This window comes from Chroicocephalus ridibundus, chromosome 8 (genome assembly GCF_963924245.1).
Source record: "Chroicocephalus ridibundus chromosome 8, bChrRid1.1, whole genome shotgun sequence".
In the NCBI taxonomy this organism is placed as follows: domain Eukaryota; kingdom Metazoa; phylum Chordata; class Aves; order Charadriiformes; family Laridae; genus Chroicocephalus; species Chroicocephalus ridibundus.
The window spans coordinates 51,407,710-51,434,224 of NC_086291.1; the positions used below are offsets into that span (position 1 = coordinate 51,407,710).

The 26,515-nt window shown below is 44.0% G+C and overlaps 1 protein-coding gene across 1 annotated transcript in view; it reads right to left on the minus strand.

The window, feature by feature from the left end:
* Nucleotides 1–26,515, minus strand: part of LMF1 (lipase maturation factor 1) — a 263,087-nt gene that overhangs the window by 213,975 nt on the left and 22,597 nt on the right. The window contains exon 3 of the mRNA XM_063345009.1: nt 23,621–23,631. Coding sequence (XP_063201079.1) covers nt 23,621–23,631 — 11 coding nt within the window. The remainder of the gene's footprint in view (nt 1–23,620; nt 23,632–26,515) is intronic.

Here is a 26,515-nt window from a genome sequence, read left to right on the forward strand (position 1 = left end):
GCATATTAGCCAGCAGACAAGGCACATTGGTTTCCAATGGGCTGTTCTTATCGGCGCATGGGCCAGAGACACCAGCCATGGTCACGGTCCGACCACTCGGTGCGGCAGACCCTCACCCACACACATTACACACAACTCGTCATCAGATGCCTACAGAACACACACGCCAAACACCCAGGAGGCATCATCAGCCCTGCAAACCAGCTGTGGAGCAGGAGCCTGGGGAGAGCCGGTGTTTGCACGGCCAGATCCCGTCGACCACGCTCATCCAAGCAAACGGCAACAGTGCTCAAGCCAACAGCCATCAGGAGGGAGAGGACCGCAGGGCCCACTTCCTTCAGCGGTGGCGAACACCAGAAACTGCTTTAACCCACACACGGAGCTTTCAGTGACATTCCTGCACCATCTCTTACACTGACAATCTTAAAACAAACACACAAACAAAAGCAGGATACTATTTATACAAGACAGCACACGAAAACCACTACAGTACCTATAACATGAATGTTCTGATTCTAAAAGGGGATTTACTCCACCTGGAGTGAAGGCTATTTTTCGGGATTACAGTTAGATAAGAAAATTGATATTGCTGTGTCCTTCAGGACATCCTCTCCATCCCAGCAGAAGTAAACAAGACTCCCCATTCAGCTACATCACTCTGAAGCAACACAACTAACTCTAACGAAGCTTTAGTGATGTAAATCTGCTGTAATTCAGGAATGGTTTAATCCAGGCATTTTTCAACACGATGAGCTCAGAAGTGGCCAAAATGACTAACAGGACCTCAACACCCACAGCTTTAACCTCCAAGAACAAAGGAAGAAAGAGGGAGCAGGAGGAAGGAAGACCAAACGCGGATCTCAGGAAATCAAAAAGCTGCTTTCAAAACCCATCTGATTTTAAAAAGATCTGATGGATACGTAGGAGGAAGCAGCAGTTTTTTGGCAATTACGGGACAAATGCCAAAAAGTCAACTGCATTAGGAAGTCATTCTCTCCCTGCGCAGTACAAAGAGACGAGCAAACACACAAACAGGCAGAAATGCTGATGGTCAGAGACCTGAACTATGCGCCAAGTCTTCCGAGTCCCAAAATCTCCCTGTTGATATAAATGCTTCAAAGAAAGAAAGGGACTAGATCAGACACCATTTCATTCAGTGTTCAAAAAACTAAACTAACATACAACACATTGAGAATTATAAACAATAAAAGAAATCAGAAATACTTCAGCATAATTCTTTTCAGCAACAGCAAATGGATCTGTAAGTGACTGTTCAGATGATCAATCAGTCTGCAGGAAACATTAAACCTTCAACGCGACCGACCTCCCTGGCGAATCTGCTGCCACATACAAAGGACAATTTACCAAAGCAGCAGAAACAGAACCCACCCATCGCAGAAGCTGGTGTTCTTCCCATCATTACTCATTTTGAAAAAAAGCCAAAAAGTGTCCTTTGGACACCTTTAAAGCCGTTTCAGAGACGGAGAAGGACGGAGGATGCAGCCAGTACAGGTCGCAGAGCCTCAGCCACCTCGAATCAAAACCTGCTATTTCCAACTTAAACAGAAAAAAAGCTAATTAAAATGATGCAGGCCTGATGTCAAGATTTCAGATGATGACCTCTCCACCCAACCCCCCCAGAAACATGACAATTATTAAACAGCATATCAAAACTGTAACATTTTAGATAATTTTTTTTGCCATAAGGCAGCCCCAAACATTGCCCTAATTTTGCCTTTTCTGTTCCCTCTGCCACAGAAATTCCCCACCAGGATCAAATCACCCATCAGTCTTCACCAGGATACTCTGCGAGGGGAGAGAAAAAGAATAACTGCAATAGTCTTAAGATCTCAGGTCATTTCTTTAAGCTCTTTTCTCAGCCTGTCTTAATATTTTACACCCTCTATGAAATGCAGACACGGAGCCGTCATCCAGAGCAGCTTCCACTCATGGCAAACACCAGCATAAAAAAGCTCAGCTTACGACCTACAAAATAACAGGAGTACATAGCCAATTACAACATGCATCTGAAATATAAATTTAGACTTTAGCTGATAAAAAAAGGTAAATATAAATCAGGTTTACGTTGAGAAACAGCCAGATGTGGCATTCATTAACTGTTGCTCTTATTAACATGCCATTCACTATGTTTCCTCGCCGCATGTATAGATATTACTTGTTAAATTTCAAAATCTCAGACGCTGGCAAGAGAGCTGGAGACAGACACCCTTATTAATCTGAACCAGCAGCTGCGAGAATTACTGTGGATTCCATTTTTAGGAATAAGCAAGTTTCAGAGTGGTAAGAAAACAAAAAGATAAAGCAACACAAAGCAGGGTTATTTATTTTGACAGCTGCGGTTTAGTTGTTTTAACTGTTTATGATGGTTCTAAAAGAAACTCTGAAATCCACTTTGTAAAAATAAGGAAAGCTCAGTAACAGCAGCCGGACTGCGAGTCCAAAGAGGAGACACCGTTGAACTGCGTGTTTTGGGGTTGGGGACAGCTGCGGGGATCGGGGTGGGGGACACAGCGAAGGGCTGCGGTGCCTGCCTGGGCTGCGCAGTGGGGTTACGGATGCTTCTGGGAGCTGCGCATCCCCCGATGCGCAGCCCCCAGCAGGCACAGGGTCCCTGCCACCTCCCCGAATGTGGGCAGGCAGACGTGACCCCAAGACCTGCTGCCCGACACCAGTGTCCCCCCAGTTTTGTCCGGGTAGGTGTTAGTGCCGGTAACCGTGGCAACAGGGCATCCTGCTCCCCACTGGCTCCCATTGCTTAACCCCCGACAGGTGCCACCCGCCCGGCTGGGCGAAGCATCCGTAGCAATGACCCAGGTTTGCTTTATTGGTTTGAAATAAATATGGACAAGCTTCCCTTCAACGGAAATTAGACTTAGCGACATAAGTGTACTTTGCATTTATATATTCCAAATATTTAACTCCCATTCACCTGAAGGGCATGATCAATTACCATTTCTAGGTCTTTTATTTCCTGTGCCTGAAAACGGGTCATACCTTGATGCACCTTGAAAAGGTCTTGCCAAAAGCCCAGCGAGAGCAATGGGAGTCTGTGGGGAGGCGCGGGGGGGCTGTGCCTGGTGCAGGGCTGTGGCTGCCCCCGGCCATTGGCCCTGCGCTCCCCCAGGCGCTGCTCCTGCAGAAGGGACACCGAGACAGGGACCACGCGCAGCAGGACGGGCTCTGACACAAAGATGCAGCCACAAAGAAAAAAGATGAGGGAAGGACAGGAGGAAAACTTCCCAAACAAACCCAAAATTTATTACTACAGACTTAACAAGGAAACTTCCAATGTTGAGTTTGCTTCTATATGAGCATGAATTCTTCAGTAACTCTCTATATGCTTACTCCTCTAGAGAGCTTATTCTTCAGTAAGCTCTCTATATGAGCAGTAATTCTTCTTGTTTTTCTTGAAAACATTGAAACCAGAGGAAAACAGACCACTTTATATGTATTTTCACATATGCTTTCTCATTAGGAGGACCTGTACCTTAGCTCAGATATCCACCAGTAGAAGTTTTGCAGATACCCTAGGGCTTCGTTAAACAAAATTAAGAACTACTGGATCAAGTATGTTAACGACACAGCCACAGTTAACTGACATGAACTGCACATCTTCTATGAGAATGATCACTGCTAATATTGCCTGAAGAAAAACAAAGTTCTCGATTCCTGGAAGCTATGAGCCACTCTATTTTTTGGAAAACACTACACATTTGTTTTATGGTTGAGAATGCCAGCTGGGATAAATTACTTTTACTTAGCCTAGTCTTCCCCAACACTTGGAAAAGTATGTATATTTTTCTTCATTTTCAGGCTATTTTGCAGAGTTGTTGCCTACTATTGAACAGTCAATATCATCACATGCTAACAAAATGTAAAAATAAAAATATTTCTACAAAAACATTTTCCTGAAAGGAAACTCCCTGAAGAGCCACTCTAAACTTCAAAGAAGGCATAATTCAACATCAAACCTGGAAAAATTGGAAACTTAGATATTATTTTTATATTCTTTAAAAAAAAAAACAAACCAAAACAACAAACCAAAATTATTATTTAGACCTTCGGCAAAGGTGGGGCCCTGAGTCTGAACACAGAGTCGTTGCTCACATATAAACACGAGCAACACATCTTCGGCATCTATTAGGATTAAACAGTATTGCAGCATTGCTACTTTACTCCTGAACCATTGCATACACAATACTATATGCCTTACGTTTCCTTTTTTCACACTATTTTGTTAAATTCAGCTAAACAGAATAATTCAGGTGAGAAACAATTTGTAAACAGTGATAGTAGACCCAAGTACAACGATTAAAAGACTAATAACTGCCTACCTGGGTAAATAGGAGTGTTTCTTTACTGAGATACTCAGGAAATGCAAGCTAAAGGGCTCGGAGACACCGTCTAACTGCGAAGGTTGAAGAACTGCTGTTCAACAGCTTTTGGTAATTAACCTAAATGAGGAGTTTCCCCTGGTAACGCAGCCCATCATTAGCTGTATCACCTGGCAGCCCAGGGACACCACTCAAAGCAGGATGGCTCAGCCCCTGGGCACACAGACCCAGCACAGAGGTGTTCCTACGGTGGCACTGGTCACCTAATTGTGAGACAAATCCTTCCCTTACCAGTGTTATCAGGGAGTGTGGGTGACAGCCCTGCGCTCAGCTCCCTCCCCAGCCCAGGTCCTGTGGTGAGAGGGTTGAGCATCGCTTGTCCCACCAAGCGCCGGTGCCTGCACTGCAGCACGGGCTCTGCCCCATTGGCACAGGAGGGAGGCACCACGTCCAAGCCCTAGAACTGGCAAGTTTGGTGCCTGAAGACGGTCCTGGGCAAAACGCTTCATTTTCCCCTTTAGCTTGCACTTTGCATGCATTGCCACAGAAACGGCCACTCTGCCGACCTGTCCTCACCTGTCCCCTCCAATGCATTTTTCATCAAATTCGTCTGGGACAGGAGCAAATGTTCTTGAGAGACCTGAGCTGTCACGCACAACTGTCAGGAGAATAATATGATGGGAAAAGTATCAAGGGAGCAATCAAGAAAATCTTGGAAAGGAAATTAAAACAGATATATGTTCCCAAAATTATAACATCCACTTCAAACTCGTGCTAGCTGAAATCTATATTTACCCAAGGCAAAGTAACTACATAATTGCACTCTGCAGAAATGACTACGCAAGACTAAACACGTGCCGCACACTCTGCGGGAAGTCTCTGGTCTTCCACGATCTGCTTCAGGCCATGCCATTGCCTCAGTTTACCTCCTCTCCCGTGTCCTTTGGGCCATTCAGGTATCACCACACCAGGCACCGAAGCGATGCAGACCTGCTCCCGAGACACCGGCAACACCGGCAGGTTTAGAACTGCAGGGCTCTTCACTTCTTGTTTTCTGCCCCATCCATCAAACCAATGTCCCTTGACAGGGAATTAAGTATACTAATTATTTCTGTCCCAGGGTATCACACCCTCTCCGGCTGCAGGGTCTGGACAACTGCTGCTGCTGCACCTATAGGGCTGGAGAGAGCGATGGAGGAATACTGAAGCTCCTGACCCAGCAATGTTATGAAGCAATAGCTAATATTTTAAGCCTCACGATTCTATATTTAGTCATGCCTACATTCCATAGTCAGTAACCAAACGCAGCAAGAAAGACAACCCTAAATCCAGTCCCGTCCTTCCTCTCCTCTAGCCAGGAGATTGTAAAAAAAAAAAAAAAAAAAAAACAAAAAAAAAACCAAAACAGAATAACAAACACAAACAAGAAACCCCACCACCACACTCACAGGACGCAATCTTTCATTTTAAATTGTCCAACAGTTTAACTGATACGGCTACTTTTTCCAGGAATGCATTTTTAATATCGTTAGCCCTTTCCCTACTTCACAGACCTCTTAACAACCATTTACTATTTATTGCTTCTGCTACAAAATCTAAACCAATTGCAAATTAATTCTTGGAGATGTTCAGAGAAGGAATTTTGCTCCATTGGTGACCACAGATTCCTAGGGATGTAGCAGCATGAAGGCAGTTCACCCTAACTTTGTCGCGAAGAGAAGCCTGGATGGCTATGACCTGGCCACCACGTGCGGGCGGGCTGGGTTTACAGAGCCCACCAGGGAGGGGTGAAGCCCCAGCAGTGCAGAGCAAAGGGTTTGCACAGCCAGTTTACCAAGCAAAGATGTGCCGATGCTCATGCAACCTGTGGTCCCAGTCCTGATTCAGGTCACCCCAGCAAAATAACTCTCTTGCCCCTCTGAGAGATCCTACATCGCGGCTTTCTGATGGAAGACACAGAGCTGGGCATCACAGCAAACATCTACCTACAGCAACTCCAGAACAATCTCCCTTCTCCAGCCCATCTGCAAACGTCGTGGAGCCCTCCTGGTAAAGAAAGGAGGGGAGAAGAAAAGCAGTATGTTTTCCCACAAATACTACCATTCCCCGAGTTCTGCTGCCAGTTGGAAGGATTCAGCGGTTTAGTGATAACACAACACAGAATACAGCAAGATTTTCCTTCGCCCCTCGCCGCCCCAGCGCCGCGAAGCAGCCAGCCACGGTTACGCTGCCGGCAACCTGGGTGGTGGGTTTCCCATGCGTGTGACATCAAATTCACTTGTGAGGATATTCTGTAGCATATAATTAGAATTTTTGCTTCTAATTTGAAGAAGCAGCTTTTTATATTTTTATATAAACCGCTGAAATCAACCACATTAAAAAAAATCACACAGGATAGTGACAACTGATATTAAACAGCTATTCACATATGTCCCAATACCACAAGCCTCGTACACCCGCTCGCCTCTCCCCGCTGTAAGAAATCCAAATGACTTCAGTGCATAAAATGAACCATATGAATTAATCACTGGCTTTTCTGTCCTCGCTCTCCAGTGTTATTAATTCAGGCTGAAAACACATGTGCCCCAGTACAAAGAGTGATCCAGCAAGGGAGCGTGTAGTTCATTAAGCACTCAGCAATGTAAAGCCAACCTGGAAATGCAAAATAACAGGTACTGCTTGGGAAGCTTCCATACAAATAGTTATCAATACCCCAGCAAAGCCAGGCAAAACATCCTGCAACTGCTTTAATGCTGAAATTGCGCGTGAATGGAAACACCTCTAAAATAGTCGCTCAAAGAACGCGTTCTTTTTTATCGATAGAAATAACTGCCCAGTCTTTGATGCGAACTTTCAGTCATTAATGGCAAACTTGTCAGTAAAGCTGGAGGCTGAAATTCAGTAACTGGAAACACGTGTGAAGGTAGCCCGAACACCAGCACCGCTTACGCCAGTGATTTATCATACACCTGAGGCCGTGCTATGCTCACACCAATAAAGCCCTGGATGGAAGGGAGAAAAAATGTTTTATTTAAAAACCATTTGAAACACGGTAAGGGAACCAAAAGCAATTCTAAAATGTCTGCGTTATTTGTTAAAATAATTACTCTATAAAACAGCCAATTTTTAAACGTTACCATGTGCAGTAAACTTTTATACAAAAAATTACTCTTCTAATAAACATAGTATTGCTCAGTTGGTCTAGGAAACCACTTAAAAGAGATTAATACCTTTTTAGCACGACACAATGTCCCACTCTAAATGACTACATGGGAGGATAAGAACAGGTATCAAAGATAAAACATTTTTTAAAAGTACCTAGCACTGGGGAAATACAACCGAGCACAGCAACCCTCTGGACTGAAAGGAGTGAAAAAGCGCTTAATTTCAAACAAAGAGCCCAGATCCTCTTCCAACCGATGCATCTGCAGAGAGAAGAGTTTTTAGCAATTATCTGGAATTTCTGGAGACGCTTGTTGGTCTACAGAGTTATTTCCATTACAGAGGGTGGCCCTGAAAAGCAGCACGTGTGACAAAACCATAGGGACACCTACAGCTCCCCCCGGTCCCGGCTGCACCAGTTCAAGGCAGTGGGTATCAGCAGTCCAGCGGCAGGAGTTATTTTCTGGCAATCGCACAAACCTTCTAGTTCACAGCAGTTTCATACCTGGTGCTGGTATAAATACAGGCTATTTTGCCTTCCATGTGTGCATGGCCAGGGACACAACTGCAACACTGACTTCCTTTCACGTATAACCCAAGCAGGAAAAGAAGGTGCCGGCAACCCAGGATTTAGAAGTGAAATAAAACACTTGAGAAAGATATTCCTGTACAGGATAATTTTGCAAAGAGAAAGTGCTGACCCTTGAAGAGTGGCATGTGTCAGGAGTTCTTAAATTTAATTTTACTTTAAATTCACAAAGGAGAAGTTCAAAATGCTGTTCGTAACCATAAGTTAGAGTTAAAAGGTATTCAATAAAAATGTGCACCGATTTCTTCTGCGCATAAATCCAAAAGGTAAGATTGCACAACATCAGTACTTCATATTTAATAATAACAAACAGATGGGAAAATATTATAATAAATTATTATAAGTGTCCAAGCTGTGTGCCAGAAAGTCTTGGCCAAATTCCCCTGCTTAACTATCTATAAACCATTTTCACTGCACAGATCTCAGAGCTCTCCATATTCCTGTGGATCAAAATGTATGCATCAAGTCACTTTCTTTCAAAAATAAATAAATAAATGAAATCACCATCTGAGCTACACTGTAGGGCTGACACAACACTGCAAAGCGTGAGCAAGGATTTTATACGACGAGCTGTGCCGTATCACGACGGAGAAGGAGCTGCAGCAATGATCGCAAGAGCCAGCAGCCCCCGAGAAACCCCCAGGGATGTGGATTTATCTTTGCTCTGAGCTCGGGTTCACTCCTGTATCTGGGGGTAAGTTTTAAAGCCCAAACAACGCTTCAGACCGAGCCTCACCCACTCTGCGGCAAGGACACAGGCAAGACAGCTCTTAACACTGAAAACCCTCCAACTCCCTTCCCAAGGGCTCGACAACCAATACAGCTGTAAATCCTGGAGCCTTTTAGGACAAAGATCTCTGCGCCGTGCCCGCAGATACGCATGAGTGTGGAAATCAGCATGGAGCGATGCAGCTCTGAGCCGGCGCCTGCCCCATGGCCCCATGGCTGTTCCCAGCCCCACCTCAGTTGCCGGTATTTGCGGCTGCTGAGCACCGGTATCGCCTGGGCAACTCCTTGACGGACCCAGGGCACCGGGTTAACCTCCTGCTGAAGCTTTGGGATGAAGGCACATGAATTGCCACAATAAACACCAATTCCTATTGCTGGATTTTCTGAAGCTCAAATTTAAGGTGTTTAATATAAAGCACTGAATCTTGCTTTTAAGAAATACTCCTCCTCTCCCTGGCCATTAGCTATCACGCACGTCTGTTTTAAAAAGCTGAATAAGCCAGAAGAGGTCATATTAAGAAGTAAGCCATGTAAATGAGAACATAATATAATTATCGGCTAAATACAGAGGAAAAAAATATGGCATTTTAGTGCTTAGCAAAGTGTAAAATAGATGGGAAGAGCTACAGCTCTGTGCTATCCCCTCTTACACCTCCCCAGCACCTCCTTCCCACTTGCTGCCCTTCCCCATCCCTTTGGGAATGTTTCCAGTGTCTCCAAGCAGAGCAGAGCAGCCTGACGTGCCAGCTCCGTGCCACACTCCCCTCCGAGCAAGATATCCAGCACAGCTGGGCCGATCCAACTGCACTGACACTACTCCAGATTTACACCCGGAATCTGGCTCTTGTGTTTACCAAACTGCATAAAAAAAAATAAAATAAAAAACATCCCAGCAGCGTTTGCCCCTGTGACAATTGGCGCTGACACATGGCTGTCCCGCAGCTCCAGCAGCCCATCGCTCCCATCGCTGACAGCTTCCTCCTGCAGCTGCGAGGCCGAGCAGAGACATCACACGGGGGAACGGAGCTCTGCCATGCGCTCCAGCTCTCCGCTCGAAAATAACAGCATTACCTCAGCGAGCCGAAACAAGGGACAAGAACGATTTCCCCATCGGGTTCTGCCCCTCATCCTTCACCTTTCCCCACTGCTCCTTTCCCCCAGAGGAGCCTTCCTGACGTCTCCTCCCCACCCTGCACCCAGATTGCTCATCGCTTATTTGCTGCATAGCTTGTTTATTCCCTCCTCACTCTTTTCTGGGGGGGGATCATCTTTGCTCTCTCCTTTCACCCCTCCCACACAAAAGTACCACCCTATTTTTGGAGAATTGCAGGATGACTTTTCCCCCCGGTACCGCCACTCAGCTCCCAGGCAGATCTCCACCAAGTGCAAGCGCAGTCATCCTGTGCTAGCCCCAAACCCTCCTTTGCAGAGGGAAAAACCTTGGTACCGGCAGAAGGCAGACGGTCGGGTGGTGACAGGCTGGAGCTGCAGGACCTATTCCTGCTTTTGCCGTTTCCCACCCTTCCCTGGAAGCTGTCCCGGTATGGGCTTCGGCAGGCAGGTCGGAGCCCAGCCTGCCCACGCAGCGAGGCGGCCAGCCCTGAGCCAGCTCCAGGGAGGTTGAGCAATACTTGTTGAGAGGCTCAGTCTGCACGGATAAAACCACAGCCTGCCACTCGGGATTCCATGGCCTTCCTACCCACAGAAGCCAAGGGCTCCATCCCACAGGTCTTCCAGCCGAGCTCGAGGTTCATATTTGAATCGGACACAATCCAGCGTGGCTCAGACAAACATGAAACAAACCAGAAAATTACCCTGTATCTCCTCCCTGATAAATGTTCATAATAAATGGTAAATCAAGACGTAACCTCATAAACCTCCACACCTCCGCTACCAGCTCCACTAAAACCCGGAGCTGTTTAGTCCGGTTTTAATGGTGGTTTAATCACCTAATAGCCTGAAAGCATAGAATAGAAATCAAAATCCCACTACTAAAACACTGTTATTTTAGGCACTGTGCCTTACCTGAGTAGCAACCTCTCGCATTTATGTAGCGGCTTTACATGAAGGTCTGGAAGCACCTTGGGGGAAGCCTTATCCCCATCTGATGTCAAGGGAAACAGGACCTGGAAGATGCGGTTAATGCACACCAGGCAAGTGAGACCACAGCCCCAGGCTCATCTCCCTCCCCACCAATAACGCAGCCTGTCCCTTCCCCATGACAGGTACCTACCCTTGGGAATGGACCACCTCCCTCAGGCATTAAGCCTTCTGCTGAGGAGGACAGGAGCCACTTTTGTTCTTTCCGAGACGATAAAGCACAGCGTCTTGCACCTTCCTCTTCCCCTCCCGGCTGGCACACCTGTGGCTCACATCCCAGCACTTCTCCGGCTTTGCTACCTGCAATTTTCCTGCCATTCAAGGGTTTTCCTAGAGGGATGATGACTCGGACAGATAATTTTGTCATGCATGCAGGCAAACCACCCCTCTCCTTACAGAAGAAAATGAAACTACAAGAGAGTTGCAATAAAAGTGCCAACTGTTCTGAATCAAGGCACAAGAGCCAAGGTACAGCAGAGATTTCTGCGCTGGAAATTGCAGGGTGGAATTTACTTTGAAATCCTGACACTTATCTCTTTTGACTAACATAAAATATGTACCTTGGCTCACACTCACTTCCTATATATGACTGGGAAGAGGATGGCTTAACACTGCGGTTTCACCCAGTTTAGAAACGGAAAAGAAACCCATGAGAAAATTATTTCGCTAGACTAAAAATAAATAAATGAATCAAATTTTTTAAGAGTTTAAGGGAACATGATGGATGCAATGAGGAGGCGGCCAGAAGTATTTGGCTAGGTAGCATTCTCCTTAAACCAAAACTGGTAAAATAAAACTATAATACTCAAGTGCTAGTACGGTATTTCAGAAAATAAGGGCATCCCACTCAGCAGCGTACTGAAGGTCACAGGGCTCAGCAGGAGGCAGATGCATCGGCTTTGACTTCTGTGCAGAGATGCCCCAAATCATATAAAAACACACAAGCTATTTCAACTCCCAGTTGCCGCAGTAAATTCCTTACAGTCAAACAAGATGCTTTGGGGATAGTAAGAAAACTGGCAGCTCCGAGGCCCAGGCTCCCTTCTGTGGTACCTTGGAGACACCACTCAACACAATCCAACAGCACAGCGCATGCTTCTCTGCACGTCTCCTCTTTTGTACCAAATTTTGCACATTTGTTCCTGGAATGATTTTACCCGAAATATGAAGTTCAGATGATGCTCAAGAATGCAGTCAAATCCCATTAATTTTTACAAAGATACAGGTTTTAAATGATGCTAAGTCATTAAACACTTTCTTCACACAAATGAGTCAGTTCGCTCACATTTAAATCTGGCAGAGGCAAGGAAATGCAGTATTTCTGGTTGCTACTAAACCTACAGATTTGATCTGAATTTGGCTTTGAGCTGCTGCACAGTTCTATTTTATCGCATGCACAAACACACTACCGCAAGCACATTTTGTGCTATAGTAAGTGCAATTGCTTTCTAAATTTCTATATGCTAAAATCTCTCTGAACTACGGCACACTTTTTTCTAATTCAAGGATGGCAAGACAAAAAGAGTTACAACAATTTCAAAAACGTTGACTTCATTTTCCCGATCCAGAAATCTGCTCAAGCCAACGCATTCCCACGAATAATCTCCATTTCAAGGAAACAACATTTTTGGACAAAGGAACTTTAAGAAGAAATCCTTCGACGGCTCCATTCATGTGGTCACTCACTTTTGCATCAATTTCTGCAAAGACAGTGAAGAGTGACAGCTTACTCCCTGCTCCGGGGAGATCAAGGAGCCCAGCACTCAGAGGAAGATCAAACTTGACCTCTGGCTCTCACTCCATTTCCCAACGTCAGTATTTCTACCGGTCTTTATGCGTGAAGTGAACACAGCAAATGCAATAAACTTCAAAATACAGACTTGTGAAGAAACACACAGGCTTCAAAAAAGGACCCTGCCAGCACAAATACATTAACCTCTTTAGCCCTCAGTAGCATTGAACAGTCAAATAAATACCCTTAGAAAGATGACTTAAAAGAAGGGAAAAAACCACCCCACACAGCACTCCTCCTCCCAGCAAGAAAAAGGAGACAATAAGAATAGATGAGAGCACGCTAGGATACGTGTCCTGAAATCGGCCCTTTGTTTTATTGGTCAAGTCAATGATTAATACTGGTTTTTAATGCGTGGCCAAAAAAAAGTTATTACCAGATACAAATGGGCAGGAATACTAAAGTGTTCTTCCTCCTGTCAAAATGCCATTTCTATTGCAATACTGTTACTGCTCCCTCCACATCTCTGTTTGAGCAGCACAGAGGCATTCAGAGTACAGTGCAGGTCTGCTGATCATTCTCCAGACAGAGAGCTTTTCAAATCCTACGACTGATTAAAAAAGACAAAAGATGTAGACCACTTAACCTAACCCAAACAGCAGTGCAGTTCTGCTCATCAGACATTCCTGACGGAAAGCATCCAAAATCTATGGACTTCCACTCAAACTTCCACACTCCGGATCAAGTCTAGAATAAAGGAAGGATGAAGAATATCCCGATAGAGCTGGATTCCTTAAAAAGGGCCCACACTCTCACTGACCTTCCTCAGAGCTCACACACAACTTCCTTTTGCTGCCCAGAGATGCCAAGTCCCAAGGCCCCAACCCTTTAATTCGTAATTCTACCGTATACCTCGGGAACACCCAACAAAGGCCCACCATCCCCAAGAAGAATGGCGCTCCAAAACTTTACATTCAGAGCTGTAATCACCCTCTATAAATTACTGCCATAAGTTTTTTATGTGATATACATCAGGTCAGAAAAAGGGCATCTGAATGGTTAACCAGACATAGATAAATCAGATGAACATTAGAAATGACAGTGTGGTTAATGAAAAATAAAACCAGCAGCAGTTCCTTGGATGTCCTTCAGTTTATTATTATTATTCAGGGGTTATTCTGCACATCAAGGTTTATTTAACTTCAGAAAAATAGAAAAATAAAAATAAAACTTGTTCTCCCATGCCAGACTTGAACTTTTGATCGAAGCACGCCTTGAAGACAACTCTGCCCATCTCTCATCCTCCTTCCATCAAAAGCCTGGCGATATCACAGTGAATTTAAACAGCACCTTGCTGAGAAGTGTCAGCCTGTTGAAGCCAGCACTGTCATGGAGCTAATCCATTGTTTTCACTGCATTCTCCCCAGTGTGTCTTTCTCACTAAAAATCAGAAAAAACTTTACTATCTATCTCCCAGTTTTGAGGTGTATTATGCTTTTATGTTGGCCGTCTGGCTTGGAAGACATACTCATTAGAACTGACTGCCTTCTACAAGTTAAAACCAAGTAGATGGTCTCTGCCCGGGCTGTGCTGACTCTTGGCATTTATGACAACTGGCAAATACCGCGGGGACAACAAGAGTGCCATTATTCTTGCTCGGCAGCTCACAGCAGCATGCTCGAGATCCTTCAAACACGGTAACACATAGGTGAGCGCTACGGCCAGAAAGAAGGTACTATTCAGAAGCAGAAAAACCAGCAGTAACCCATAAATGAGCTGAGAACATAAAATAAAGCCGACGTCCTCTGCAACCGCCTAAACACTTAACAAAACCCTATTTCAAAGAGTTGCCTGAGTTTTGTTTTTAAAAATAGAGCAAAAAGAAAAAAATAATCGCATAGGACAGTACTTACAGGAAGAATTTTATGGCTATGGTATGAGGCTAGCCTTGCTGAAAGACTTTGCCACAGTTTTGCAGTGGCTTTTGCACAATTAAATAGGAAGAACCAAAAGAGGGAGAAGCAACAACTCCCAACAGTCAGTACAAACGTTGCAACCTCTTGCTAACCCCCCAGCATGAGCAAGGTCGGAGCGGTCATACCTGCCCGCTTACCTTTCGGAAACCCATCTGTGCTGTAGGACACAGATGGGAGCTCTGCAGATGGCACGTTCACCCGCACGGCATCTCCCCATCCCTCCTCACCGCTGAACCGGTCCCAAATCTGAGCCCAGACAGTGTCACAGCAGCGCTGGGCAGGTAGAGCTCCGCTTTTCTGAATGATGCACAAAACTGAGAGTCTTATCACTGGGGTCGTTAAAATTCCCACAGGCTTTTCTGAAGTATTGGGGGAATTAATCACCGTCTCCCAGCCACACTCCAACTGGGTAATCACATTTGACCTCCTAAACTCCCCCCAAACAAGCGGGAACTGTGTTTGGGTTACTCTGTCTCATACTGTGCAATGTCCCCATGTGTTATCAGACAGTGCTAAACCTCACCCCAAGTGATGGCAACTTTTCAGCAGTGGGCAGCATTTCCCTTGACTATAGCGAGCTTGGAACAAGCTTTTAGGATCCTTTGGCAAAAGAAATGCCTTCTTTTTTTATACAAACAAGTAGCAATCAGTCCAAGCTGGGATGTTTGGACATAAGTCAAATCCTCCTCAAAAATTTGAGCGTGATCAGAGCCAGAGCCTTTGTTCAGATGCACCTCTCTATGAAAAGGCTACTATGAAGATTTTAGGTTTTTTTAAAGTGTGCTGGCACTTTTATTAACCCTAGTCTTGTTTTTGGTTTTGCACAGGAAGCCGCAACTGGGAACACTGCACAAAGTCCCAAGTTTAACGGAAAGGCTTAACACAAATCCGACGTAAGCTCAGGATAGCAGATAGCAGAGACACTAATGCAAGATAAGGAGAACAAGTGCTGGCTTTATAACGCACACAAGTGAACTCAGGGCCAGTACCAAACTGTTCAGGTGTATCTGTGAATAGGTGCACTCTTACATATTTATAGCAATTAAAGTTAATATGGACTGTCTTTTTCGTAGGACAAAGATGCCCACATTTAAAATAAATGCCCACATATACAAATTTTCTTTTGTTAGAATCTAGCTAAAAGGATACGAACCTAAGCAGATATTAACACCATCACCCTAAGCACATTAAATCCTTTCCTTATAAAGGAGGAAAAGCAGCCAAAAGGGGAGAATGCGTTTCAGGAGAAAACGCGGAGGTTATGAAGCTTTGAATACAATACCCTTGCTATTTGCACACAGATTTGCAAAAAACAGAAGCTCTGATTATAATTGCAAATGACTACACCTGCTCCAGCCAAACTGGGCACCCCAGCTCGATGTGCGTGATAGCATCCAAGCGCCGGCCGGAGACGCGGCGCTGGCGTGCAAGCCCAGCACCAACCGAACAACGGGGCTGCCTGTGGCCGCGGCTGGCAGAGACAGAGGCTGCTGCCTCCTCCAGCAGGCTGTGCCCCTTTTTGAAGCCCCCACTAAACAAAGTATCCTGTAATCCACTGCATCCCAAGACCCCTACATGACATCTGTGCTACCAGACCTTCAAGACCTCTTTATACCTTTAATTCCCGCAGCTTTCTCCCGACAACACAGGTTTTCAAGCAGACTAGACACATCACTAATGAACACACGCGCACACTCGTTTTGCATTTCCACGATACCTTTAATGCTGAGGTTTCAAAGGGATGCAGCAATTCAGCTACCTCGCTGAGCACAAACAGTACTCATGTTACGTGTGGAGCACCCTGCCAGGCTGCTCTACGTCCACAACTACTCACTGTCATGACTTTATAAAGGCTTTTATGCCTATATATGCCAGCTGCAGGAGGGCCAATAACAACAAATCCATAATATGGGGAGAACATCCTTGACCTAGTTCAAACTCAAGGCACTGACTGTCCATAGACACTTTTTGGGAATAATTTGAACTGAAACAGTAAACCTTCTCATAACTGATGCCATGCAGCACTGCTCCGCTAAAAGCTTAGTTTAAACACCACAGACTGAAGTAGGAGCTAAGTCCCTCAGCCACACCACGCTTGCCTTCAAATTGTGGTCAATGTTCTTCCAGACTATGGAGGACAAAGATCCAACTTCTCCGCTTTAAAACTAATATGGAGGAAATTCCATTTCACTTAACTTTGGCAATGCATTAAGGCAAGAGCCTTAATCAAGGAGAGCTCCACTTTCGCTAGTCACCCAGTCCAACTCGCCTTTTTCTGACGAAAATCTCTGCCTGCAAAAAGCATTTTTGTTTGTTTCCTTTTTATTAAGGCTAGGACAAAAGTCAGTCACAAGAGCTGTGGAGAAATAATTTGCTTAGGGAAAGGGTTTCCCAGTTTCTGCAAGACCAGCGTTCCCATTCCACCCACTTACATTCCTGTATTAAGAGAAAATAAAATCACATCCGCAGGCCGGTCATCGGTTACACAGGTCGACATCCAGGCAACACGGCAAACAGCTGAAAGAAAATTACTTGCATGGAAAGATCTTGTTTGAAGAAGTTATGCACTCATTGCAGCACCATCATTTACATCAGTCCTTGTTAAGAAGTATTTTATCCCTTAAAATCATTTGCATAATTGCCGCAATCAAAGGCATTACTTTACAGTAATAACTTTAATGGCAGATTTTTCCTTAAACATTCTTTTTAAAAGGTACCTACCAAGGTTGGTGCATCCATATGCCAGTAAAAATAAAGACAGGAGGTGACACTCAGGAAATGCACGGTGTAGAGAGGGACCAGTTGCTTTTTGTTTTGTGTTCCGTTTATAGAAAATCACTTTATGATGCTCAAAAAGCATCCCAGAGCCTAAACCTTTGTCACCTCAACAGCAGCCTAGTTGGTACATGGCCAAGACCCCTTTTTTTTTTTCTATTAGTTTTTATATTTGCTAACTGTAATTGTATTATGGGGGAATCTGGCTTCTTCACAGGCTAAAACAAGGTCCTGTAAGCAAGAGTCTATGTCTCAGTCTTCAACTTGCCTTCCCTGATTACAGGCTAGCAATGAAAAACATAAAGCCTGACAAATGCATTCAGTACATACATCAGTGACTCCTGGGTGACGTATCATCACTTTGGGTATGTACCATTATCAGCAGCCAGACAACAAAGAAAACCTCCAGGAAAACACTAAATACAGCTTAGAAGTTTTGTATTATTTCATGCCTTCAGTTCAGTAGTTGCGGACATCTACAAACAGGCAAGCTGTTTGGCAAGGGCCAAATATATTTATTTATATATGTATATATATATATTAAAAAAAAAAAGCACTGGAAGTCCCTTCTCCAAAGGCCTTGTGGTTTCAGGATACATTGCAGGAAGCCTGGACAAGCAGCCAGGCGCACGGATGGGGAGGGAATATGTACAAAGTTGATAGTCGTCCAGCACTTTGGGGGCATGGGACTTGCTACAGCAATTTTCTTAACGTGTAGGAGCTCTGGACTGCTTTTCTCAGCTCTATGGAGACATAAGCACAAGAACACAAAGATAATGGCTGCAGGGCTTCAGTAGCATTGTAAAGTCTATTTTTAAGATGGGCAAGAACCACTGGATCAGTTCTGAATATAAAATAAAGGAGTTCGAATAAACAAGCTAAGATCTAACGGGAAGTTAGCAGCAGAAACCAGCTGGGATTTCCACCCTCCAGCTCCAGCGTGCTATCCCGAAGTCTGTGTCCTCCAGATAACACAGCTTCATTTCAAACCCCAGGGTGCTCCGCCAACGCAGCTGCATCACTGAGCTGATGAGGGGATGCTCCTCAAGGGAAGCTTAACCGAGGCCCTGGGAGCATCATGGCTTTGTCCAGGCAGGCTCTAAACCCCGTCTGTAGGGCAGCCCCTTCCCCAGGCAGCATCAGCAGAGGACTTTGGGGGAACACTTCCACTTAATTGAGGCTCTCAAACGAGTCAGGCCTGAATGAAGGCACGTTGCCCTTTAACACAGTTCTAATTACATTAAAACAAAATGCTTTCGTGAACATTGAGAAAGGCTGGGGAGAGAATCAGACAAGCTATAAATTAAAGCAGAGGATATGAATACCATGCAAGCTGCAGTGTTAGGGTTAAACATGGGTCTGGAAACAGTTTAGTGAAAACCTGGTGTGGCTAGGGGCCAGCTCCGAGTTTAGTTGCTTTGGGCTAATCGTTTCCTTCAGGCAGGCTACTCTAGCACACTAATAGGTTTTAATAAAAACTTCCAATTGGGCCAGTAAACCCCTCATTAAGCTGTTTTTAAAGCATGAATTTAAGAGCGGCGAGGGTAAAAGGTCATGAGGAGTATTTAATTCACAACGGCTGGCAAAAGGTGCTGTTGTGATTGAAAACACCAGAGTTCAAGTGTCCAGGGCCACATAAACATCCGACTCTGTCACTAGACCTGGTTAAGTGACAGCTTGAAAAATAGATTTAATAAGACAGAGAGAAAAGTTTCCCACTCTTACACGAGAAATAGGAACAGCAGATCACAATATTAGCCAGGAACAGGAACAGTCAGTAAGCAACCCCATCCCTCCCATCTCGGCATGGGGGGAGAATGAATAAATAGCAGCCTATGGCCATCTGGGTGTTCAACCCTGCAGCGATTCCCAGGGGCTCACTGGGACAGTCGCGCCGTGGCTCCGCGGTCTCCTGCTGTGAACAGAATAAAGTTCTCCAGGAATAACACAGACCAACCCGTTCTCCATGTCCTGCTGCCAGTGTCTCTCCCACGTGCCGTCTGTACAGCGAGCTACCGGAGTAACAAGTGCCACCGGCTGCGAGCAGGATACTTATGTCCTGCCATGCAAGAAAGCAAACTTCTGCCAGTGAATTCTCTTACACTTGGGCAACCTCACACCCACCAGGCAGACACTGCAGATGGATCTGCAGGAATCATGGTGTTAGCTCCAGGCACAGTTCAGCCCAGACACATCCCCATCTCGGTATACTTTTAAACCAAGCTTTGGACCTGCACTGGTGAAGTTTGACCTCAGTCATTTCCACGTACTCTCATTTTCTTCCATGACCACAGCGCTGCTCACTAGTGTAGTGCAACTAATATGAAAACCTCACCTCTTCCGTGGAAACATGCACTCACAAAAGGAGAAACATCTCAATCTTGTACAGCAAAAGCCAGAACCCCAGCTGTGCACTCTAACATTTAATTTTATGTCAGTGCACATCTAAAATTCAAGATCCCTGAAGACCTTTTAAAAGAAAATCCTCCTTGGAACAATTTGCATTGAAGTAAAGAGTGAGGATTTAACAAGTAATGGAGAATTACGTACACTCGGCTCTCAACTTTTTATTCTACTACTAATCAAAACACATTTCATCTTAAATTCTGAGATAATAGACGCAACATAAAATTAGGGGGCAGGCATGGGTATGAACTAAATTATTTGCTTATTCCATGTTTACACATAATGGAAAAAAACTAGGACTTTAATTCCACCTTCAGTGATTGTCTTCTCTCCATACCAAAATTAACAAGAAAGTTTACTGTAAGGGGGGGGGGGGAAGAGTTCTTATTTTTAAAATATGCTTCTAATTCTAGCCATACAGTTGGCCTGCAAAGAGTGCAGAAGCAAGGCTCTCTGGAACAATCCCCAAGGAAACATTTGCTTTGGCTCCAAATAGGACACTTTTGTGCATCAAGAGTCAAATAAGATCAGCTGCTTCTCAGTCCTTTCCGTTTAATGATCCCATTGATAGCCAAAAGGTAAACAGACACATTTCTGTCTATTCTGCGGGTTCCTTGCTGGGAATCCAGACTGCAACTCTGAGAGGTATCCGGCGGCCATGGAGGTGACGATGTGGAGTCAGAATCTCCCTGAACAGTTACATCATTTTCCACACTACACCTGGATTTTTACTTTACAGAGAGATGGGGCTGTCCATTACAACTCACACAATCTTTGCAGCTTTCCTGCAGCTCTGCTTATCTCCTCACTGATATCTCAGGAAAGACTTAGGGCCATCAAACCGCCTTCTGAATATCTGGGGCTCCTTAACACAATAACAAGGTAGAACAGAAGAAAGAAGACAAGAAAGCCTGTAAAAGAGCATCATCTTTTTCAAAGCCTCTGTTAGAACAGAGATAATAAATCACTATATTAAAATCAGGCTTCCACTGGGGAAAAAAAAAAGAAGTCCTTGGGAGTATGTCAGACTGAAGCATCATCAGGAACTACTGCTCTCGGAGAGCGCATCCTTGCTCAGAAGGAGTCAGAAACAGCAAAGCTGTCAACACCACAAATCTGCTGAGGCAGCTTTGGTCTTATTCTAAGCCAAGAGAAAAGATGTCCTTAATTTTAAAAAAGGAAAAAATAACAAGTTGACCTTGCCAATTCTTTCTAGTCCCAGCACCACAGCTGCATCCTTCACAGAGAGGGAGACCTGCCACTTTTGGAGCTGAGCCAGGCAGGACCAAGGGCACTGAGTGAGGCCAGGTGGCTCACGGTGGCACACACAGGTCACCAAGGCACCTCGAAAGTAGCTTGAAGGGGCCAAGGAAGAAAGGCCTTGGTATACCAAAGCTCAAGGAGAAGATTTAGGCTAAGGATGAAGTTGCCATGAAAGCCACGTCTCCAGGAACAGCATGGCTGCTGGCCCTGCAGGTGTGCTCCACCGGGGACAGGCAGGACATCCATCCATCCACCCATCCATTCCCAAGACTCCCAGCAGCCTCAGCTCCGCTAGGAAGGGCCAAAGCAATCCAGCGTAGTCCAGCCATCGAGCAGTCTCACCAGAGCAGAGTCCACACTCAGCAACCAGAGCACTGCACTGCCAGAAACAGGGAGGAAAAGTGACGATCCAGCCCAGCGCTCCCGCCTGCTGGCAGGGAACCTCGCACGCCTGAGCTGTGCCTGTCCATGGGGAGGGACCCAATGTCAAACTGCTCCGTGCTCACTGAAACACGTCACGCTACATCTAAAGCCAAATTTATACATGAACAACAATAAATAAAGCTGAAAAGTTATTACAGCTCAGCTAATTTCAGACCAGTGCTAACCCCCAAGCTGGCGCCCACTCCAGGATTTGCATTGCCGAGCACCTCTTCACCTTTCAAAGATAAATAGTCCAACGCAGCCGGTGCTTTGCGCTGTGAAAGCCCTTGCATGGCTGTTTTTCGCGGTTCATTCCCTGAAGTGAGGAGTGTTTTTAATAACTGTTACCTGACAGGAGTAAGAGCAAAGAGCAAAACCTGTGGCAATACCAGTTGATCCCATTTGGCCTAACAGCTTGTTGTTATTTCCAGACTCTGGAGTTCTTTAAAATTCATAGGGACAGCCTGCAGTTTTAATAGAGGCTACCAAAATCCATCCTAAGATGTCTCAAAAAAAGCACACTTCCTGGAGGGGAATAGGAAACAGTCAGCATTTACAAAGATCTCTCCAGGAATTTTTTTTTTTTTTTTTTTTAAGATCTTGCTTTGAAGTAGATGCTACCAAAGAATAAGGCTTCCAGAGCTCAGCAATATTTAATGTACTTCTACAGCAATGGATGACAATGTTGTTGTTTCAGCTATATTATAACAAAAATATTGTGGTTTTCCTGTATTCTAACAAAAGTAACTCAAGATTTACATCTCATTCATCTTATTCAGAAGTAGCCCTTAAGCCAAAAACAAGGAAGGGAGAGACCCTACTGCGTACAAAGGACTTCAGTAATCCTCATAGGGTGGCTATCCAGTTGGGACATAAAGAAAGGCCAAAGAAAGATAAAACACCACTTCTGAAAAGCAGTTTTTCTACAACCTGGAAAACATATACAGAAGATGAGTAACTTGTGTTAAAACTAAGATGGTTGTCCTCACTAACCCAACAAAAGCGTGGATTTATATTGTCCAGCTGATTAAAAAAATCCACATCTGATTTGGAATTATCTAAAACACACAGGAGTGGAAACAATTCTCCATAATCCTCCACCTCTCCACTTGGTGAAGCACCATCTCAATGATCCCACATAAACTAAAGCAGTACATCCACTTACAACTGATTAAAACAAAACAATCAATTGGTAAACAAGGAGATGGATGCAATTCCCTGAAGGAGAAGGGGAGGGAAGCCTCCATAATACGCTGACACAAATGGACTTTAACTGTTCTTGTGCCTTACATTAAAAAAACTAAATTTCTATTTGTGACTGGCTAGTGACAACTTGGGAATATGAATCTCCTTCTCATTCCCGCAAGGGCCCAGTATCCTTCTCCATCCACCCATCCAACAGCACGAGCACCTGGCTGAAGGGATGAGAAAATGTGAGCAAATAGGCTGTTTCAAGACATTATGCCATGGCAGTACTTCCCAGGAAGTCAGAAGCACACTAACAGCTTTCCTAATATTTCCACAGAGAGGAACATTTTCTACTGGGATTTCTAACTTTCCATTTAGACTCCAGCTGTGGGTTGGAGTACTTAATGCTTAAAAAAAAAAACCCCAACCTGTGCAAAGCACAAATCAACTTTCCAGACCTCCAAAGGAGTAATATCTGCACCTCACACTTGCGGAAAAGCAGATGATATGAGTAAGAGGTTCTCAACTTCATACAAATCACCAGCGGAAAGGGAATTGGAATTTGGGGGGAACAGGTTCCCTCCCAGGGGATGTCCTTCAGACCTCACTTTGTTTGGTTCCCTCAGGCTTATTTAACTATTTGTCTTTAATGTCACCCTCATAACGATACTGGTGGTACTTACACAACCCTTCCACCAAGTCTCCTACAATCGCAACTTACAGAATTTACACCAGTTTTCCTTCCTTAAGGGCATACGAGCTCAAAGAAATTCATTGAAAGGCAGAGAACAGAGACAATCAAACCTTAAACATTTGAAAGAGAAAGACAGAGAAAGCAAGTTAGAGTAATGTAAAAGCTACATACCCACAAATGCATCAATAAATTATTACTGCAGATTTTTTCTCGTTTTTATTCACTTACCAAAGGAATACCTGCAAAACAAAATGTAGAAAAAGAAAAAAAAAATGAAAATCTCGGTTGATCAATTGCAGCAACCTATGTTTAATATTAGTTCTATTTCAAACTTTACACCTTTTGAGTTTCAGAACAAATCTGTCAAGGAGTATGGAAACATGCATGAACCTTGTAACATGCAACTCAAAGGCACTAGATGGTAAATTTCTGTTACCTGGCAGCGCAAGAAGAGCAAAATCATTCATTTCTGGGCAAATTAAGCTGTTATTTATCACTCCAAGGAACTGGTTACCCTTCTTTCAATAAAGATGCTAAAGCAGCACAGCCAGAAGAGACAGCACAGTCCCAAATCACAGAGAACACTGAGCTTCACAAAAGGCTGCTCCTCACCTTCTCTCTGACTTGAGAAACTCCTCTGAGAGAACACTCAAGCTGATAGCGCAGCTTAACCAGGTTCTACTGCAACATTATTCATTTATGGTTTCCAAAGCATGCTAAGCACTTCCCAAGGCAGAAGGCAACAACCGAAGTTGTTAAAAAAGTAAAGCTTAATCCATACTTCGCTGATGAAGCCCACGCTGCTGAAAAGCAAGAAGTTACTTCTTGCTGGTGAACAATTCATTGGGTTTTTTCCCCTTTTGAACACAGAAAAGTCTAGCATGATGCCATCTGCCAGCTGAGTGCCGTGTGCTAGTTGCTCGGCAATCCTCAGTCTCAGGAAAAGCGATACACACTTACTGTGTCATTTTCACGTGAATTTTTGCCACAATCTGCTGCATCGTTTAATTTGCTTTTTTAGCTGGTCTTCTCACTGAAATTACCTTTAGCCTTAACTACAACATAGTCATTTTGTGTAAGATCACCAGTTCCGATTAAAAGTGAAACCCAGTGGTTAACAAGTTTTAAGATACTGTTCTTCAACAGACAGCTTGTGTTTAGTCCCATTATAGCTTCAATCCCACATCAGCAGGGCTTTATTATTTGTATCTTCAGCGTATTGCATTAAATTAAAATAAAAAAGACCCCCCAAAACAAAAAATATCCCAGGCTTTTAAAGATTTTCAGAAAGATTTGCTCTTACTGAAAACATCGTGAATAGGTGTGCAAATTTTGTACTCATACACATGTAGTTCAAATAGTTCTACAATCCATCAATCTAAATATTTTACTACATATTTAACAACAATTTCATACAGGGCTACTGACGTATAAGGAGCAATAACTTTAAAATGCACAACAAGTTTTAACTTTCTTAATAAAAGTGGCTCTTTATGAAGATATCTGTCATTAAGGGGAACCTAACTTCGCTATTCTCCACCACAGTTGTGGCGCAGTTAAACATAAACTTGTACGAATTATTCTTATTTCTTGGCAGAAGTTAAGAACCCCCTGAGGCTCATTTAAAACACACACACACACAGACACACACAAAATGAGGAATTAATAAAATATTGTATTCTTCTGAACCACATTAAGTTTTCTGACGTGTGTCTGTTGTTGATTACATCAATCTAGGCTCCATAACTTGTCATGTGATGACAGACAAACACTTGTGAATTTATTTCTCTGAAGAAGCCTGCAATACAAATGCCAAGGAAACCAAACCAAATGGCCCGCTCCAAATACATAAAAGCAGCAGGGCATCTTGCAGGGATTTTTATTTTTTTTAATAGGTTACAAACAGGCAGGTACCCAATTCCCACAGACTTCAGGTTGTATTTTGTAACCTAATTTCCATTTTTCCTTTTCCAGGTCCTCTTCCTTGCTTATAAAGAGTAAACAAAAGTGTTTATGAAAAAAATTGATTTTTTTTTTTTTCCTACTTCTGCCCTGGCATTTGAAACACTATCGACAGATAATGACAAGTGAAAACATGGATTTGATTTTGCGGATTTTTTGGCAAATTTCAACAGAGTAACTTTTTTGATCTGCACCCTGTCAAACCCAGAAATTTTGCAAATTCAAAGTATATTCCGTTTAGATTTTCTACGTCAAATTAAAACGTGATGTCGTTTCTGTTCTCTGTTTGGAGAAACAATGTCATTAGCCATGACTTGTCATTACAGGCAAGCTTCATGTCACACTTAGAAAGACTGTAAGTATCAGCTGGGAATCATAAACATCATCAAATATTTGGGTTAAATTGTTTTCACCACATTGTCATGCTGATTAATTCTAGCTCAAGTGTATTCCTGGAAAGCAAAAATTGATACCAAAACATAGCTTAAACTACATTAAACTACATCACTCCTGATGAAAATACTTTCCGCCGGCAGTGCCCGTGGCAGAGGCAGCGTGGAGCTGAGATGGGTTTGAAGACAGAGCTCTGCAAGAGCTTCTCGTGTCTCCAAACCACGCATGGGCATTGCTGCGCAAACCAACAGGGAGCTCCCAAACCGACCCAGCAGAAAACATCCCCTTTTCTGTATAACACCTTTTTTTTTTTCCTGCATGCTTTGCATGCAGGATGATGGTTTCTGTTTGGCCAGACTTGCCCGATAAATTTACATTCTTTCTCCACTCACCTACCCCGCAGCTACACAGATTGTTTAATGCAAGAGTTGTCTGGGACAGGGACTCCTCTTACAAGTCTACAAAACATGACAAAATTCTAAATAGATTCTATTAATAAATAGTATTACAACACAGATAGGAACTCATATTTTTACATCTATTGATGCTTACTAGGAAAACGCATCTGTATTTAAAATCCAAGGAAAAACAAAATCAAACCAACACTGTCCTACCCACCACTCACAGCCCAACAGTGCCCAACACCACAAGATCCTTCCAACTAAACTGATTTCCACAGGCAGGATAATTCCCTGCTGCATCCCTAATCTGCAGCTGGTGTTAACAGCTTCTCTCACTGTTCTCCATGGAGAACATCCTCTATGGAAA